This window comes from Oncorhynchus tshawytscha, linkage group LG16, assembly GCF_018296145.1.
Source record: "Oncorhynchus tshawytscha isolate Ot180627B linkage group LG16, Otsh_v2.0, whole genome shotgun sequence".
Taxonomy (NCBI): Eukaryota; Metazoa; Chordata; class Actinopteri; order Salmoniformes; family Salmonidae; genus Oncorhynchus; species Oncorhynchus tshawytscha.
Genome location: NC_056444.1, coordinates 22,030,780 through 22,051,304, shown reverse-complemented (window position 1 = coordinate 22,051,304; position 20,525 = coordinate 22,030,780). Strand labels below are relative to the sequence as shown.

Here is a 20,525-nt window from a genome sequence, read left to right as displayed (position 1 = left end):
CTCTCCTGGACCGGACCCTAATCCTAACCCATTCACATCTGTCCTGGATCTGACCCTAACCATAACCCATTCACATCTCTCCTAGATCTGGGACCAGTTTATCAACAGGAGAGGAAAACTGGTCACATGGGTCCTGATAAACAACACACACACACACACACATATACACACACACACACACACACACACACACACACACACACACACACACACACACACACACACACACACACACACACACACACACACACATACACAGAGTTACTTTGGGAATAGTCAAAACTTTTTCAAAGGAAGTTTGAACTCTAAACATGTCAGCATATCCACATGTTCCACCCCCTCCAGGCTATGAGATGACAGGGTGTATCTGCTTTCTGTAGGCATATCTGTACCTCATGTTTTCTCTGTGTGTTCTAACCTGTGTATGTATCTGTAATAAAACTCTATTGCCCCCCTCTCCCCCCACTCTCTCTCCCTTCCCCTCTCCCCCACTCTCTCTCTACCCTCCCCCTCCCCCTCTCTCCCCCACTCTCTCTCCCCTCCCCTCTCCCCCCACCTCTCTCTCCCTTCTCCTCTCCCCCACTCTCTCTCCCCTCCCCCCTCTCCCCCCCCACTCTATCTCCCTCCCCTCTCCCCCCACCTCTCTCTCCCTTCCCCTCTTGCCCCACTCTCTCTCCCCTCCCCCTCTCCCCCCACTCTCTCTCCCCTCCCCTCTCCCCCCACTCCCCCCCCACTCTCTCTCCCCTCCCCCTCCCCTCTCTCCCCCCACTCTCTCTCCCCTCCCCTCTCCCCCACTCTCCCCCCACTCTCTCTCCCCTCCCCTCCCCCCTCTCCCCCCACTCTCTCTCCCTTCCCCTCCCCCCCCACTCTCTCTCTCCCCCCCTCCCCCCACTCTCTCTCCCCTCCCCTCTCTCTCTCCCTCCCCTCTCTCCCCCTCTCCCCCCACTCTCTCTCCCCTCCCCTCTCTCTCCCCCCACTCTCTCTACCCCCACTCTCTCTCACCTCCCTCTCTCTCTCCCCCCCAATCTCTCCCCTCCCCTCTCCCCCACTCTCTCTCCCCTCCCCCTCTCTCTCTCCTCCCCTCTCTCTCTCCCCTCCCCACTCCCCCCTCTCTCCCCTCCCCATTCTTTCTCCCCTCCCCACTCTCTCCCCCCCCCTCTCTCCCCTCCCCATTCTCTCTCCCCTCCCTCTCTCTCCCCTCCCCATTCTCTCTCCCTCCCCACTCTCTCTCCACCTCCCCACTCGGTCTCCCCTCCCCACTCTCTCCCCCCCATCTCTCTCCCCTCCCCACTCTCTCTCCCCTCCCCTCCCCCTCCCCTCCCCACTCTCTCTGTCTCTAGGATGTGTGACACGGGGAGGGTCTGTTTACGTTCCAGACGCGGGAGGGAGAGATAATCTACCAGAGAGTCCACTCAGCCACCCTGTCCATCGCACAGCAACATGAGAGGATGATGGTAGAGATGAAGAAGAGCTCACAGGTAACACACATAGTACACACGCACACACAGACACACATAGTACACACACACACGCACACACAGACAGACATAGTACACACACACACACACACACACAAATTCCCTGTGGATATGGCCTATGTTTCTTTCCTCTCTCTATGGTCAGTATGCTGTATTTACGTATGGTTTTCTAAGGCTTGATGAGCCCTGGCCATATGGCCATATTCCTGGACTCCCTCCATATGGGAATACTGCAGAGTATACTGAAATACATGAATTACATGAAGAGGTTGTGGAACACAGTGGACACTTTGGTTATGGGTCATCATACCACAAATAGGACTTTTAGGTTCTAAAGAGATGTACTCGATATAATTGAAAGAGAAAAATGCAGTGACTATAGTTTAAAACACACGTTTAGCTTTTTGTGTGTTTTATTTCATATCATGGTATTGATCAAATGTTGTGAATTTGTACTGCATGCCATTTGTCCACAATATGCAATAGCTACCTGTAATGCCTGTGGCTGTTTTTTCTACTTTGCATTCCCTAGAGGTGACTATACCCAGAGATAACAATTGCATCCCAAATTGCACCCTAATCTCTATCAAAACTAGTAGTCTAAAGTAGTGCACTATATAGACAGTCAGCTGCCATTTGGGACGCATCCCAACACACTGAAGATGATGTTGTTGTTGTCTCTGTTTCAGACCCACTCCAACCAGACAACGTTAACCAAGTCCATTTCTCTGCCTCGCAGTGCCTACTGGCATCACATAATGCGCCAGAACAGCGTGGGAGACATCTACAGCTACCAAGGTACAAGCAGCAGAGCTCAGCTAGGCAGCCCAACAGCATTATCTGAACACACACACGCATGCAGGCACACATTACCAGTAATGCTACCTGCTGGTAATATTGCAAGTAATATTCAATACCCCTGTAGTTCAACAGGACAGTGTAACCATATCAAAATCAGCAACTCTTAAGTCAATCAGTGATTTTATGACAACCAGCAAATAAATTAATGGTTGTATGTCTTCCCACAACGGCAAATATTTAAAACACAGCTAATCATGTAGGACTACAATATGATATGTCAGACATACAACATGCTCATCTGCACCATCGAGAAAATCTTGACTGGCTGCATCAGCGCTAGGTATGGCAACTGCTTGGCATCCGACCGCTAGGCCCTATAGAGGGTAGTGGGTATGGCACAGAACATCACTGGGGCCGAGAACATCACTGGGGCCGAAGGACAAAATAATTGTCAAAATAATTGCCACCCAGGCCACAAACTGTTCTTTCTGGTACCGCACGGCAAGTGTTACCAATGCACCAAGTCTGGACCTAACAGGTCCCTGAACAGCTTCTAAACCATAAGACCATAAGCCATAAGACTTCTAAGCAAAATGACTAAATAGCTAATCAAATCTCTACTACCCAAAGTACCTGCATTGGCCCTTTTTTGCACTAACTTTCTTGCACTTATTCTATGTACACACACCGGACTCTACCCACACACTCACACATACTTACACTGACACCCCAACACACACACACTACATACGCCCACACACACATACCATGCACACACATGCCTACTGACGCCACACACACAGTCACACACACACTTTCACACTCACCACATACACTGCTGCTACTGTCTATTATATATCCTGTTGCCTGGTCACTTTACCCCTACCTACAGTTGATGTCGGAAGTTTATATCAAATCAAATCAAAGTTTAGACTTACAGTGAAATGCTTACTTACACGCTCTAACCAATAGTGCAAAAAAAGTATTAGGTGAACAATAGGTAAGTAAAGAAATAAAACAACAGTAAAAATACAGGCTTTATAAAGTAGCGAGGCTATATACAGTAGCGAGGCTATAAAAGTAACGAGGCTACATACAGACTCTGGGTAGTCAGGCTGATTGAGGTAGTATGTACATGTAGATATGGTTAAAGTGACTATGCATATATGATGAACAGAGAGTAGCAGTAGCGTAAAAGATGGGTTGGTGGGTGGTGGGTAGCAGGACGCAATTCCGATAGCCCGGTTAGCCAAAATGCGGGAGCACTGGTTGGTCGGCCCAATTGAGGTAATATGTACATGAATGTATAGTTAAAGTGACTATGCATATATGATAAACAGAGAGTAGCAGCAGCGTAAAAGAGGGGTTTGGGGGGTAGCACACAATGCAAATAGTCCGGGTAGCCATTTGATTACCTGTTCAGGAGTCTTAAAAACTGTTGGGGAGCCTTTTTGTCCTAGACTTGGCACTCCGGTACCGCTTTCCATGCGGTAGTAGTGAGAACAGTCTATGACTGGGGTGGCTGGGGTCTTTGACCATTTTTAGGACCTTCCTCTTACACCGCCTGGTGTAGAGGTCCTGGATGGCAGGCAGCTTAGCCCCAGTGATGTACTGGGCCGTACGCACTACCCTCTGAAGTGCCTTGCGGTCGGAGGCTGAGCAATTGCCGTACCAGGCAGTGATGCAACCGGTCTGGATGCTCTCGATGTTGCAGCTGTAGAACCTTTTGAGGATCTCAGGACCCATGCCAAATCTTTTTTTGGCCAGGTCTCTGACCTCCTCCCTATAGGCTGTCTCGTCGTTGTCGGTGATCAGGCCTACCACTGTTGTGTCGTCTGCAAACTTAATGATGGTTTTGGAGTCGTGCCTGGCCATGTAGTCGTGGGTGAACAGGGAGTACAGGAGAGGACTGAGCACACACCCCTGGGGAGCTCCAGTGTTGAGGATCAGCGTGGCAGATGTGTTGCTACCTACCCTCACCACCTGGGGGCGGCCCGTCAAGAAGTCCAGGATCCAGTTGCAGAGGGAGGTGTTGAGTCCCAGGATCCTTAGCTTAGTGATGAGCTTTGAGGGTACTATGGTGTTGAACGCTGAGCTGTAGTCAATGAATAGCATTCTCACATAAGTGTTCCTTTTGTCCAGGGGTGAAAGGGCAGTGTGGAGTGCAATAGAGATTGCATCATCTGTGGATCTGTTTGGGGGGTATGCAAATTGGAGTGGGTCTAATGTTTCTGGGATAATGGTGTTGATGTGAGCCATTACCAACCTTTCAAAGCACTTCATGGCTACGGATGTGGGTGCTATGGGTCTGTAGTCATTTAGGCAGGGTGACTTTGTGTTCTTGGGCACAGGGACTATGGTGGTCTGCTTGAAACATGTTGGTATTACAGATTCAATCAGGGACATGTTGAAAATATCAGTGAAGATACCTGCCAGTTGGTCAGCACATGCCCGGAGCACACGTCCTGGTAATCCGTCTGGCCCCGCAGCCTTGTGTCTGTTGACCTGTTTAAAGAAACGTCTTTCTCACGTCGGCTACGGAGAGCGTGATCACACAGTCGTCCAGAACAGCTGATGCTCTCATGCATGCCTCAGTGTTGCTTGCCTCGATTTAGCTCGTCTGGTAGGCGCGTGTCACTGGGCAGCTCGTGGCTGTGCTTCCCTTTGTAGTCTGTAATAGTTTGCAAGCCCTGCCACATAAGACGAGTGTCGGAGCCGGTGTAGTATGATTCAATCTTAGCCCTGTATGGATGCTTTGCCTGTTTGATGGTTTGTCACAGGGCATAGCAGGATTTCCTGTAAGCTTCCGGGTTAAAGTCCCACACCTTGAAAGCGGCAGCTCTACCCTTTAGCCCAGTGCGAATGTTACCTGTAATCTATGGCTTCTGGTTGGAGTATGTACGTACAGTCACTGTGGGGACGACGTCCTTGATGCACTTATTGATGAAGCCAGTGACTGATGTGGTGTACTCCTCAATGCCACCGGAAGAATCCCGGAACATGTCCCAGTCTGTGATTGCAAAACAGTCCTGTAGTTTAGCATCTGCTTCATCTGACCACTTTTTTATAGACCGAGTCACTGGTGCTTCCTACTTTAATTTTTGCTTGTGAGCAGGAATCAGGAGGATAGAGTTGTGGTCAGATTTACCAAATGGAGGGTGAGGGAGAACTTTGTACACATCTCTGTGTGTGGAGTACATTTAATCTTTCCCTCTGGTTGCACCTTTAACATGTTGATAGAAATTTGGTAGAACTGATTTAAGTTTCCCTGCATTAAAGTCTCCGGCCACTAGGAGCGCCGCCTCTGGGTGAGTGGTTTCCTGTTTTCTTATTTCCTTATAGAGCTGACTGGGTGCGGTCTTAGTGCCAGCATCTGTCTGTGGTGGTAAATAAACAGCCATGAAAAGTATAGCTTTTCCAACTTAGGTTGGAGTCAATAAAACTCGTTGTTCAACCACTCCACAAATTTCTTGTGAACAAACTAGATTTTTGGCATTCGGTGAGGACATTTACTTTGTGCATGACACAAGTAATTTTTCCAACAATTGTTTACAGACAGATTATTTCACTTATAATTCACTGTATCACAATTCCAGTGGGTCAGAAGTTTACATACACTAAATTGACTGCACCTTTAAACAGCTTGTAAAATTCCAGAAAATTATGTCATGGCTTTAGAAGCTTCTGTCAGGCTAATTGACATCATTTGAGTCAATTGGAGGTGTACATGTGGATGTATCTCAAGGCCTACCTTCAAACTCAGTGCCTCTTTGCTTGACATCATGGGAAAATCTAAAGAAATCAGCCAAGACCTCAGAATTTTTTCCCCAAATGCCTGAAGGTACTACGTTCATCTGTACAAACAATAGTACGCAAGTATAAACACCATGGGACCACGCAGCCATCATACCGCTCAGGAAGGAAACGCATTCTGTCTCCTAGAGATGAACGTGCTTTGGTGCGATAAGTGCAACTCAATCCCAGAATAACAGCAAAGGACCTTGTGAAGATGCTGGAGGAAACAGGTACAAAAGTATCTATATCCACAGTAAAACGAGTCCTATATCGACATAACCTGAAAGGCTGCTCAGCAAGGAAGAAGGCACTGCTCCAAAACTGCCATAAAATGCCAGACTACGGTTTGCAACTGCACATGGGGACAAAGATCGTACCTTTTGAAGAAATGTCCTCAGGTCTAATGAAACAAAAATAGAAATGTTTGGCTTTTAAGACCATTGTTATGTTTGGAGGAAAAAGGGGGAGGCTTGCAAGCCAAAGAACACCATCCCAACCGTGAAACACGGGGGTTGCTTTGCTGCAGGAGGGACTGGTGCACTTCACAAAATAGATGGCATCATGAAAATGAGGTGGATATATTGAAGCAACATCTCAAGACATCAGTCAGGAAGTTAAAGCTTGGTCTCAAATGGGTCTTCCAAATGGACAATGACCCCAAGCATTCTTCCAAAGTTGTGGCAAAATGGCTTAAGGACAACAAAGTCAAAGTATTGGAGTGGCAATCACAAAGTCCTGACCTCAATCCTATAGAACATTTGTGGGCAGAACTGAAAAAGCGTGTGTGCGCAAGGAGACCTACAAACCTGACTCAGTTACACCAGCTCTGTCAGGAGAAATGGGCCAAAATTCACCCAACTTATTGTGGGAAGCTTTTGGAAGGCTACCCGAAACGTTTGACCCAAGTTAAACAATTTAAAGGCAATGCTACCAAATACTAATTGAGTGTATGGAAACTTCTGACCCACTGGGAATGTGATGAAATAAATAAAAGCTGAAATAAATAATTCTCTCAACTATTATTCTGACATTTCACATTCTAAAAAAAAACGTGGTGATCCTAACTACTCCCTGTATATAGCCATGTTATTTTCTTCTCCCTGTATATAGCCATGTTATTACATCCATTGTTGGAAAAGTAGCCTTAAGTAAGCATTTCACTGTTAGTCTACACCTGTTGTCTACGAAGCATGTGACACATACAATTTGATTTGATTTCAAGCACATTTCTCTCCGCTGTTTTCCTCTTAATCTGCTGTTTTCTTCTCCATTTGGAAAGCCGCAGCACTTATGCTCTCAACCCAGGGCTCTGCTCCTCTAATCAGAACAGAATTGTCTTATGAGACTGCATGTTGTTCCCAACCCAGGGCTCTGCTCCTCTAATCAGAACAGGATTGTCTTATGAGACTGCATGTTGTTCCCAACCCAGGACTCTGCTCCTCTTGTCACAACAGGATTGTCTTATGAGACTGCATGTTGTTCCCAACCCAGGGCTCTGCTCCTCTTGTCACAACAGGATTGTCTTATGAGACTGCAGACTGCATGTTGTCTTATGAGACTGCATGTTGTTCCCAACCCAGGACTCTGCTCCTCTTGTCACAACAGGATTGTCTTATGAGACTGCATGTTGTTCCCAACCCAGGGCTCTGCTCCTCTTGTCACAACAGGATTGTCTTATGAGACTGCATGTTGTTCCCAACCCAGGACTCTGCTCCTCTTGTCACAACAGGATTGTCTTATGAGACTGCATGTTGTTCTCAACCCAGGACTCTGCTCCTCTTGTCACAACAGGATTGTCTTATGAGACTGCATGTTGTTCCCAACCCAGGACTCTGCTCCTCTTGTCACAACAGGATTGTCTTATGAGACTGCATGTTGTTCCCAACCCAGGACTCTGCTCCTCTTGTCACAACAGGATTGTCTTATGAGACTGCATGTTGTTCTCAACCCAGGACTCTGCTCCTCTTGTCACAACAGGATTGTCTTATGAGACTGCATGTTGTTCCCAACCCAGGGCTCTGCTCCTCTTGTCACAACAGGATTGTCTTATGAGACTGCATGTTGTTCCCAACTCTGCTCCTCTTGTCACAGGATTGTCTGAGACTGCTCCCAACCCAGGACTCTGCTCCTCTTGTCACAACAGGATTGTCTTATGAGACTGCATGTTGTTCCCAACCCAGGGCTCTGCTCCTCTTGTCACATCAGGATTGTCTTATGAGACTGCATGTTGTTCCCAACCCAGGACTCTGCTCCTCTTGTCACAACAGGATTGTCTTATGAGACTGCATGTTGTTCCCAACCCAGGACTCTGCTCCTCTTGTCACAACAGGATTGTCTTATGAGACTGCATGTTGTTCCCAACCCAGGACTCTGCTCCTCTTGTCACAACAGGATTGTCTTATGAGACTGCATGTTGTTCTCAACCCAGGACTCTGCTCCTCTTGTCACAACAGGATTGTCTTATGAGACTGCATGTTGTTCCCAACCCAGGACTCTGCTCCTCTTGTCACAACAGGATTGTCTTATGAGACTGCATGTTGTTCCCAACCCAGGGCTCTGCTCCTCTTGTCACAACAGGATTGTCTTATGAGACTGCATGTTGTTCCCAACCCAGGGCTCTGCTCCTCTTGTCACAACAGGATTGTCTTATGAGACTGCATGTTGTTCCCAACCCAGGACTCTGCTCCTCTTGTCACAACAGGATTGTCTTATGAGACTCCTCAGGACTCTGCTCTCTTGTCAACAGGATTGTCTTATGAGACTGCATGTTGTTCTCAACCCAGGACTCTGCTCCTCTTGTCACAACAGGATTGTCTTATGAGACTGCATGTTGTTCCCAACCCAGGACTCTGCTCCTCTTGTCAGAACAGGATTGTCTTATGAGACTGCATGTTGTTCCCAACCCAGGACTCTGCTCCTCTTGTCACAACAGGATTGTCTTATGAGACTGCATGTTGTTCTCAACCCAGGACTCTGCTCCTCTTGTCACAACAGGATTGTCTTATGAGACTGCATGTTGTTCCCAACCCAGGACTCTGCTCCTCTTGTCACAACAGGATTGTCTTATGAGACTGCATGTTGTTCTCAAGCCAGTGCAAAGTCACCGACAGCAATGCTTTCTATTGCATTCTACGTTGTCTTCTCCTTTCCTAAGACCACATTTTTGCATGAAGGTACTGCAACTTTTTTCTACGGTCAATACGGCCTCGTTCAGTCATGATCGTAGTTTCACAGTTCTTCCCGGCAAGTGTTTGCAATGGCTTCAGACATCTCCTCTAGTTCTACAGGGTCTGCCACATGGGATATATCAGACATTCATAGCACGGACTGTGTGAACAGGGAGCGCGCACACACATACATCTTGTACAGCTAACCTTGTGGGGTTAGCTCCTAAAGTAATTCTAACCCTAACATTAATTCTAACCGTAACCGTAAACCCACTTGGAATAGCGTGTTCAAGTTTTAAAACTTTGTTTCCATTGAACATGCAATATAAATAAAGGCATTTTAATGAATTATATGAAGAGTGGCTTGGTCCTCCTTTCTTTTTGATGACCAATTTACCCCTTTTACCAAAGAGCACCTTCTATCTACTCTTGTGTATCTTCGCAGCGCTTCCCTTTCTTCCTTTTCCCCCTAGAAATAACATTTGACCTCGTGGGGACAAAAAAATGTCCCCAGTTGGTCAAATTTTTGGTTGTTTACTATTCTTGTGGGGACTTCTGGAATAGTTAAATAGTAGTTAAACACGTCCACACACGTACATGTTTGGCCAAATCGAGAACGAAGATAGTATCACCAATACCAGGTTAGTTGAAAAATCTCTGGCATCGCTTTGTTTAGGCAAACCTGTAGCCCCAAATAATGGATTCAAAAAATCTTTAGTTATTTCACATTATGTGCTTTACAATCTATAGCTAAGACATAAGTAATAACCATGTCAAGTCACTATGTAGGGTTTCTATACAGTTCAATAGATAAACAGATCTGGGAAATTGAGGAGACACTGGTTAAAGACTTGTTTAAGGCAGACTTGGCTCTTTTGGTTGATGGCAGCCATGTTTTATCCTCACTCTGCAGGTATTACCCCCATACCCCTTACACACCATCTTGAGCCTATTTTCTATGTTGAAACTTTAAATATAGGGCATCTCCTTCCCCAGGCATAGGACCTCAACCTGATCCTGGATGACTCTATACACACAACATGAGATCCCTGAACACACATGCATCTCTATACACACACACATAAATACATGTGCCCGTAAACACGCGCACACGTTCTGCAATTCATGAATCAGTGGAGTATTAGAGCATTTTGACCTGATTCCCTGGGTCTCACTTTGCCAATGATGAATCAATACTACAATAATGTGATAAAACAGCAAAATAACTGCATTATTATCGATAACGAGGTGAGATACGTAAGATGTGACGTATATGGACCAGACTAGCTCCCTGTGTCTCATTGGGCCCGTAATGATCATATAATATAGCAAGCCTATGATAATACCATTATAATACCATTATTAGTACTATTTTAATACTGTATATTAACTGAGTATGGGCTGATTGGGGTGTACGTGGAGGTGAGAGATGCTAGACAGAACGTGTGGACCAGACTGGCCCCTGTATGTCACTGTACCTGTGATGAATCTATAATAAAGCTTATGATAAAAAAAATTCCAGTACAGTGACTATATTAATACTGACTATGGGCTGATTTGGGTGTGGGTGGAGGTGAGAGTGTTAGATTAGCCCCCTATGTGTCACTGTGCCGTGATGAATCTGCAATCAGCATGCTTAATTGGCTGAGTCATGGTCGGGTTGTGTTTAAATACCCATGAGTCCTCTGGAATAATGAAGGAACACTGGTTCTTGTCCCATCCAGCTTTGCTGCTTTGCTATATGTTTATTTATTTATTTTTCTCTCTCATTCAGTTAATCGGAGAACCAGAAATAAATGAGCTGCTTTTTGTGTGTGTGCGAAAGTTTCTGTTTCGATTAGACTTGGGCTGAAACGTTAGAGAATTCTAGGAAAGTTTTGGTTTGCTTGCAAATGAAATGAGTACAGGCAAGGTAGCAGTGCAAAGTGTATGAATATAAACCATAGAGTTATTTGAACCATTTCAGTAATGGTGAGATACAGAGAGAAACTGCAGATGTTTTTATCTCAATGTCAAATCATTTCTAGGTAATATTATAGTAACTTACTGTGATTGTTTTTGATTAAAATGGTTGACAAGAAACAAAAACCGCTTCTTAGCAAAGAGCAATTTCTCAAGCAAGAATTTTGTTAGGGTGTCTGGGAGGGATTTGATTGGGGAGGGTAAAATGGAAATCTAACTGTTATTGGCAGAGAGCAGTGGTTCTCTTTCTTAATTGGTATATTAAGTAAGTTACCGCCTCGGGATGTTACCATCCCACCAAAACAGGCAGAAATTTCAGGTCGTCTTTTCAAACAGCTTTTACACTGAAATGAAATTGACGTCATTTTTAGATTTTCACAGCATTATTCCAGCCTCATAGTGTGAAAATACATATAACACACAGGCAAATGTTGTTTTTGAATGCACTGGACCTTTAATAAACCTTGACAGGCAGATCGGTTTTAAGTACTCATGTCAAAAACGGCAGGTTGAGGAGTAATACTATATATTCACATAAATGAAGAACACTACATGAATTGGCATTTGACATTTGAAGATAGTACACTCTTAGAAAAAAGGGTTATATCTAAAACCTAAAAGGGTTGTTTGCCTGTCCCCATAGGATATCCCTTTGAGAATCAGTTTTTTGTTCCAGGTCGAACCCTTTTGAGGTCCATGCAGAACCCTTTCCACAAAGGGTACTACATGGAACCCAAAAGTGTTCTAGATTGAACCCAAAAGAGTTCTCCTATGGGGACAGCCGAAGAACCCTTTTGGAACCCTTTTGTCTATGAGTGTACATTTCCCTCAGTATGCCATGTGTTGGTGACATACAGTGCCTTCAGAAAGTATTCACACCCCTTTAAAAAAAATCATTTAAAATAATATTTACAGTACCAGTCAAAAGTTTGGACACACCTACTCATTCCAGGGTTTAGCTTTATTTGTACTATTTTCTACATTGTAGGATAATAGTGACATCAAAACTATAAAATAACACATATGGAATCACGTAGTAACCAAAAAAGTGTTAAAATATATATATTATTATAACTTTTCAGGTAAGACCCAAATGCCTTCTGTGTTAAAGTAACAATGTTTATTACAGCAACAGGGGCAGATAAACGACAGGTCAAGGCAGGCAGGGGTCGATAATCCAGTGGGGGGGCAAAGGTACAGGACGGCAGGCAGGCTCAGGGTCATGAGCAGGCAGAGTGGTCAGGCAGGCAGGCACGGAGTCCGGACAGGCAAGGGTCAAAACCAGGAGGGCAAGAAAAGAGAGAATAGGGAAAAGCAGGAGCTGAGAAAAATGCTGGTTGACTTGACAAACAAGACGAACTGGCAACAGACAAACAGAGAACACATGTATAAATACACAGGGGATAACGGGGAAGATGGACGACACCTGGAGGGGGGTGTAGACAATCACAAGGACAGGTGAAACAGAAGAGGGCGTGACAATTATTTAGATTAGAGATTCATAAAAATAGCCACCCTTTGCCTTGATGACGGCTTTGCACACTCTTGGCCTTCTCTCAACCAGCTTCATGAGGTAGTCATGGAATGCATTTCTGGAATGCATTTCAATTAACAGGTGTGCAGAAGTATACAGAAGATAGCCCTATTTGGTAAGTCCATTTTATGAACAGCTCAAATAAGTAAAGAGAAATGACAGTCCATCATTACTTTATGACATGAAGGTCAATCAATCTGGAAAATTTGAAGAACTTTGAAAGTTTCTTCAATTGCAGTAGCAAAAACCCATCAACCGCTATGATGAAACTGGCTCTCATGAGGACCGCCACAGGACATGAAGACCTAGAGTTACCTCTGATACAGAGAATGAGTTCATTAAAGTTACTATTCTCAGAAATTTCAGGCCAAATAAATGCTTCACAGACTTCAAGTCACAGACACATCTCAACATCAACTGTTCAGAGGAGACTGCGTGAATCAGGCCTTCATTGTCAAATTGCTGCAAAGAAACCACTACTAAAGGACTCCAATAATAATAAGAAACTTGCCAAGAAACACAAGAAATGGACATTAAACTGGTGGAAATCTGTCGTTTGGTCTGATGAGTCCAAATTTGAGATTTTTGGTCTTTGTGAGATGCAGAGTAGGTGAACGGATGATCTCTGCATGTGTAGTTCCCACCGTGAAGCATGGAGGAGGAGGTGTGATGGTGTGGGGATGCTTTGCTGGTGACACTTGGTCCTTTATTTAGAATTCAAGGCACACTTAACCATCATGGTTACCACAGCATTCTGCAGTGATATGCCATCCCATATGGCTTGTGCTTAGTGTTTTTCAACAGGACAATGACCCACCACACTTCCAGGCTTTGTAAGGGCTATTTGACCAAGAAGGAAAGTGATGGAGTGCTGCATCAGATGACCTGGCCTCCACAATCACCCGACCTCAACCCAACTGAGATGGTTTGGGATGAGTTAGACCGCAGAGTGAAGGAAAAGAAAACAACATGTGCTCAGCATATGTGGTAACTCCTTCATGACTGCTGAAAAAGCATTCCTCATGAAGCTGGTTGAGAGAATGCCAAGAGTGTGCAAAGCTGTCATCAAGGCAAAGGGTGGCTATTTGAAGAATCTAAATCTAAAATATATTTTGATTTGTGTAACACTTTTTTAGTTACTTGATTATTCCATATGTGTTATTTCACAGTTTTAATGTCTTCACTATTATTCTATAATGTAGAAAATAGTCAAAATAAAGAAAAACCCTTGAATGAGTTGGTGGGTCCAAACTTTTGAATGGTACTATACATTTACAACAACAAAAAATATATGGGGATATAATATAATAAGTTGCTCTGTATGCAATAACATTGGTTAAGATGTTTTTTGAACATCTATCCCATCTCTGTGCCACACACAATTATAGAGAAGTGAATTTCAAGCACAGATTCAACCACAAAGACCAGGGAGGTTGTCCAATGCCTCGCAAAGAAAGGCAGCTATTTGTAGATGGGTGGGGGAAAAACAGACACTAAATAGCCCTTTGAGCATGGTGAAGTTATCAATTACACTTTGGATGGTGTATCAATACACCCAGTCACTACAAAGATACAGACGTCCTCCCATTTGCCGGAGAGGAAGGAAACTGCTCAGGGGTTTCACCATGAGACGAATGGTGATTTTTAAAACAATTACAGAGTTTGGCTGTGATAGGAGAAAACTGAGGATGGATCGACAACAACCTAGTTACTCCACAATACTAACCTAAATGACAGAGTGAAAAGAAGGAAGCCTGTACAGATAACACATATTTCAAAACATACATCATGTTTGCAATAAGGCACTGAAGTAAGTGCAGAAAATGTGGCAAACAAATACAATTTTGGTCCTGAATACAGAGCGCTATGTTTGGGGAAAATCCAACACAACACATCACTGAGTACCAGTCTTCATATTTTCAAAAAGCGTGGTGGCTGCATCATGTTATGGGTATGCTTGTCATTGGCAAAGAATAGGTCGTTTTTTAAAATAAAGGTATAGAGATATGCACAGGCAAAATCATATAGGAACATCTGGTTCAGTCTGCTTTCCAACACACACTGGGAGACAAATTCACCTTTCAGCAGGACAATAACCTAAAACACAAGGCCAAATATACGCTGTTAGAGGTGTCCCTACAGACAACCTGGTTCGAATCCAGACTATCACACCCAGCCGTGATTGGGAGTCCCATAGGGTGGCGCACAATTGGCCCAGCGTTGTCTGAGTTTGGCCTGTGTAGGCTGTCATTGTAAATAAGAATTTGTTCTTAACTAACTTGCCTAGTTAAATATAAAATCAATTAGCAGCTTGAAGAATAATGTGCAAATATTATACAATCCAGGTATGCAAAGCTCTTAAAGACCCCAAGCCAACTCCTCATTTGGCTGCCTTTCCTTCCAGTTCTCTGCTGCCAATGACTGGAATGAATTGCAAAAATCTCTGAAGCTGGAGTCTTATATCTCCCTCACTAATATTAAGCATCAGCTGTCAGAGCTGCTTACCGATCATTGCACCTGTACACAGCTTATCTGTAAATAGCTCACCCAACTATCTCTTGTCATGTCTTTGGCATCATTAAACTGAACACTGTTAGTTTATCAAATAAATTCTCTGTAATTATTATTACGTGATTAACTAATCAGGTAAATGTAATTAACTAGGAAGTCAGGGCACCAAGGAAAATACTCAGATTACAAAGTTATAATTTTCCTAATATAACTTTAAGATATTTTAATATCTGATCAATTAGTCTTCTAATTAATGAGTTATTCTTTACCTTACATTAGTCTCATTCCAAAAGTCTGCACGAACCCAATCTTCACTATGAGTCATGACTGGCCATACCTCAATTGTCTCAATCATTTATTCATTAGCTAACTAAATAATCACAGAAATGCACACACATACAAACAAACAAAGTAGATATGGTTACAAGGAAATGATAGGGGATGTGCCCTAGTGGGCTAAACCGGCATGGCGGCTTGGTAGACAAAGGGACTGAGAAGAGCGTGAAAGACAAAAGAGTCACTACACAGTTGATAATTACAACAATTTAAATGCTACTCCTTTGCACATGAACGCTCACTCATTCGGGAATAATTGCAATCAGTATGTATATTTACGCTCAGTGTGTCGTCGTGATCTCTGTTGGAAAGTTAGTATCTGTTGTAGGGTTTTTCCGCCCTCTCTCTCTTCCGTGGTTAGAATGGATAGTTCAGAGTCCCATTCAGAAATGTTGTTATAGATAGATGTTTCGGCGGTTGTCCTCGCATTCATGGGTACTTAATTTCTAGCTGCAGACTAGTAATTAGTATCAAAGATTTGCTCTTATTCTGTCTGTATCGATAGTCTCAGAGTTTCAACAACCATTACAACCTTAGCTTATACTCAGGTTTATGGTCTCTACTCAAACGTTAGCCCTCTCGATAATCAAGGTAAGCTGGTCTGAAGGGAATTCCTCCCGAATGGGGGTTATATTCGTAACAGTAGAAAGAGGCTGTCCCGTGACGCCAGATCTGTACTCAGTCTGTGCTCATGGGGCGGGCCAATGATTTAGTTACACTCCAAAGGGAATTGGAGTTTCCTTCATTAAACCGTTTAAAATCACATTACATAATTTCACAAATAGTGTCATCTTTACTCATTCATTTTATACAACAATTAGATGCAAGCCTCACAACTGAGACTCTTGAATAAACAGAGTTATGGTAATGTGACTGTATTGTCTTTCCTGAAGTCCACAAATTGTACAAAACAGACCTGTTCCTATCTGGCTACTTCATCGACCGTTTATACCTTCTCCAGAACATGAATATTGTTCAGTTCTCAAGTTCTGTGATTTGGAAGAAGTTCCTTTGTTGTCTCTATGAAAACTCACTCTCTCTCGTATACTCTGGCCATGAGGAGAGAACTCCTCTAGGAATGTATGACCTGCCTAACAGAGCCTGTTGGTAGGGGGAAGACAGAGAGGTGGTGAGAGAGAGAGGGGGGTGGTGCAGAGAGAGGGGTATGGTACTCGCTATCCCCAAGGAGGGCAACGTCATGACACACTGTATATAGATTTTTCTATTGTGTTATTGACTACGTTTGTTTATCCCTTGTGTAACTGTGTTGTTGTTTTTGTCGCACTGCTTTGCTTTATCTTGGCCAGGTTGCAGTTGTAAATGAGAACTTGTTCTCAACTGGCCTACCTGGTTAAATAAAGGTTAAATAAAAATTAAATAAAAATCACAGCTGTAATCTCTGCCAAAGGTCACATAACGTTTTAATCCAACTTTGTAACATACAATTTGCAATAAGTCAAGGGTTGTGAATACTTTCTGAAGGCATTGTATGCAAAGAATGTATATCTCAACACCAGACCACTGCAAAATGTTTCATCTTCAATTTGAATAATGTGTTTCCCACCCACTCATTTGCTCTTTCTGTTTCGCTTATGTACTTGACACTTTAAATCAGTAAATATATATAGAGAAAAAAACAGACCCTTAGTCAAAGAAGATATCAATCATATTTCCTCTCTTAGATGATTTTAAAGTCTTACTAATAACCATAATACAAAATGACTGGCTTTTTATATTCTTACAAACGCTCCATGTTTAATAGAAGGCCGTTTTTTCCTTTGAGAGAGGAGAATGGTGCTGTTTGTTTCCCACTGAGAGATTGATGATGCATCAAAATAATAAGTGCACTTTAAAGTTTTAAAGGCAAGATAAAAAAAAATCAAGCCCCAACGCCTGTCTGAAACGGTTCAATTACCCCAACTGATATTGGAATGGAAATGCACAAGAATTGCTGGTTTTAGAGATAATTGTTCAGTTATTTCTCTCTATCCTTCTCTCTGTCTGTGTCCCTGCCTCCCTCTACCTCTCTCTCTGTCTATCCCTTTTTCTCTGCCCCCCCACTCACGTAAACACTCTCATTCTCTCTCCCTCTCTGAAACGCATCTTTCAACAGTTATCCGCCTATCCGCAGCAGCAGCATTAGCAATTCTAATAGCAGTGTTCTTATTTGATCCTTTCAGAGTGATAAAAGTGGATTTTACTGAAAGGAGGAGAGGAAGTCAGTAAGGACATAGGATTATGATAGGAGAGAGAGTATGGTGATACTACTATCTCTACTGCAACAGGTACAACTTAAATAATGGATCGCCTGCAGCTTATGAATGTGCTGTACATTTGTAATGTCTCATTCAGTACACTGGTAATCTTGTCCCCAGCCCTCTTTCTCTCTCGTGCTCTCTCTTGCCTTCTCTCTCTCACGCTCTCTCGCACTAGTGCATACTCTCTTCTCTAGCGCACACTCTCTCTCGCACGTGTGCTCTCACTTTCTCTGTCTCTCTATGTCTTGCGTGCTCGTACTCTCACTCTCTCTAGCGCTCTCTCTCTCGCACTCAATTCAATTCAAGGGGCTTTATTGGCATGTGAAACATTGCCAAAGCATATGAAGTAGATAATATACAAAAGTGAAATAAACAATAAAGACGAACAGTAAACATTACACTCACAGAAGTTCCAAAAGAATAAAGACATTACAAATGTCATATTATGTATATATACAGTGTTGTAACGATGAGCAAATGGTTAAAGTACAAAAGGGAAAATAATTAAACATAAATATGGGTTGTATTTACAATGGTGTTTGTTCTTCACTGGTTGCCCTTTTCTTGTGGCAACAGGTCACAAATCTTGCTGATGTGATGGCAGACTCTGGTATTTCACCCAGTAGATATGGGAGTTCATCCAAATTGGGTTTGTTTTCAAATTGTTTGTGGATGTGTGTAATCTGAGGGAAATATGTGTCTCTAATATGGTCATACATTTGGTAGGAGGTTAGGAAGTGCAGCTTCTTTAAGAGGAGTCTGTGAGAGCCAGAAATCATGCTTGTTTCTAGGTGACCAAATACTTATTTTCCACCATAATTTGCAAATAAATTCATTAAAAATCCTACAATGTGATTTTCTAGAAGAAAAAAAATATCATTTTGTCTGACATAGTTGAAGTGTACCTATGATGCAAATTACAGGCCTCACTCATCTTTTTAAGTGGGAGAACTTGCACAATTGGTGGCTGACTAAATACTTTTTTGCCCCACTGTATATGTTGAAGAGGGTGGGGCTTAAGCTGCATCCCTGTCTCACCCCAGGGCCCTGTGGGAAGAAATGTGTATGTGTTTTTGCCTATTTTATCTGCAGACTTGTTGTTAGTGTACATGGATTTTAAAATGTCATATGTTTTTTCCCCAACACCACTTTCCATCAATTTGTATAGCAGACCCTCATGCAAAATTGAGTTGAAGGCTTTTTTTTTAAATCAACAAGGCATGAGAAGACTTTGCCTTTGTTTTGGTTTGTTTGTTTGTCAATTAGGATGTGCAGGGTGAATACATGGTCTGTCGTATGATAATTTGGTAAAAAGCCAATTTGACATTTGCTCAGTATATTGTTTTCACTCATTTTTGTTGGTTATGTTGTCATAGTTGTGCCTTGAGGGGCATATGGGGGAGAGAATGCTGTCCCCTCCGGGTAGGTGTTTGTCCCCCTGTGTGCTGAGGGTGTCAGGTTCTTGTCCAGTTCTGGCATTTAGGTCACCACAGACTAGTACATGTCCCTGGGCCTGGAAATTGTTGATCTCCCCTTCTAAGATGGAGAAGCTGTCATCGTTAAAGTATGGGGGTTCTATTGGGGGTATATAGGTCGCACACATGAGGACATCTTTCTCTGTTGAGATAATTTCCTTATTCATTTCTAGACAGATGTAAAATGTTCCTGTTTTGACTAATTTAATAGAGTGGGCTAGGTCTGCTCTATACCAAATTACAAATTAGCACATCCCCTGAGTCTCTTCCCTGTTTCATACCTGGTAGTTTGGTGGATGGGACTACCACCTCTCTGTAGCCTAGAGGGCTACCTAGAGGTCTCCTTTATACCATGTTTCTTGTAGGATGGATATTTCCAATTTCTTTGATGAAGTCTGGGTTCCTGCTCTTTAGGTCAAAAACAGATGACCTCAGACCTAGTTTATTCCAGGATGAGACAGAAAAGGTGTAATCAGAAATCAGAGAAATCACCCAAGACCTCAGAAACAAAATTGTAGACCTCCACAAGTCTGGTTCATCCTTGGGAGCAATTTCCAAATGCCTGAAGGTACCACGTTCATCCGTACAAACAATACTACGCAAGTATAAACACCATGGGACCACGCAGCTGTGATACCTCTCAGGAAAGAGATGCGTTCGGTCTCTTAGAGATGAACATACTTTGGTGTGAAAAATGTACCACTCCCTAGCATACTACTCGCCAATGTCCAGTCTCTTGACAACAAGGTTGATGAAATCCGAGCAAGGGTAGCATTCCAGAGAGACATCAGAGACTAACGTTCTTTGCTTCACGGAAACATGGCTCACTCGAGAGACGCTAATGGAATCAGTGCAGCCATCTGGTTTCTTCACGCATCGCGCCGACAGAAACAAACATCTTTCTGGTAAGAAGAGGGGTGGGGGCGTATGCCTTATGATTAATGAGACGTGGTGTGATCACAACAACATACAGGAACTCAAGTCCTTCTGTTCACCTGACTTAGAATTCCTCACAATCAAATGTCGACCGCATTATCTACCAAGGGAATTCTCTTCAATTATAATCACAGCCGTATATATTCCCCCCAAGCAGACACATCGATGGCCCTGAAAAAACTTTATTTGACTCTTTGCAAACTGGAAACCACATATCCTGAGGCTGCATTCATTGTAGCTGCGGATTTTAACAAGGCTAATCTGAAAACAAG

General features: G+C 43.4%; 1 protein-coding gene across 1 annotated transcript in view; it reads left to right on the top strand.

Annotated features, from left to right (window-relative positions):
- dok6 (docking protein 6) overlaps positions 1-20,525 on the top strand; it is a 77,002-nt gene that overhangs the window by 41,345 nt on the left and 15,132 nt on the right. Inside the window, 2 exon segments of the mRNA XM_042298978.1 lie at positions 1,341-1,478; positions 2,168-2,276. Coding sequence (XP_042154912.1) covers positions 1,341-1,478; positions 2,168-2,276 — 247 coding nt within the window.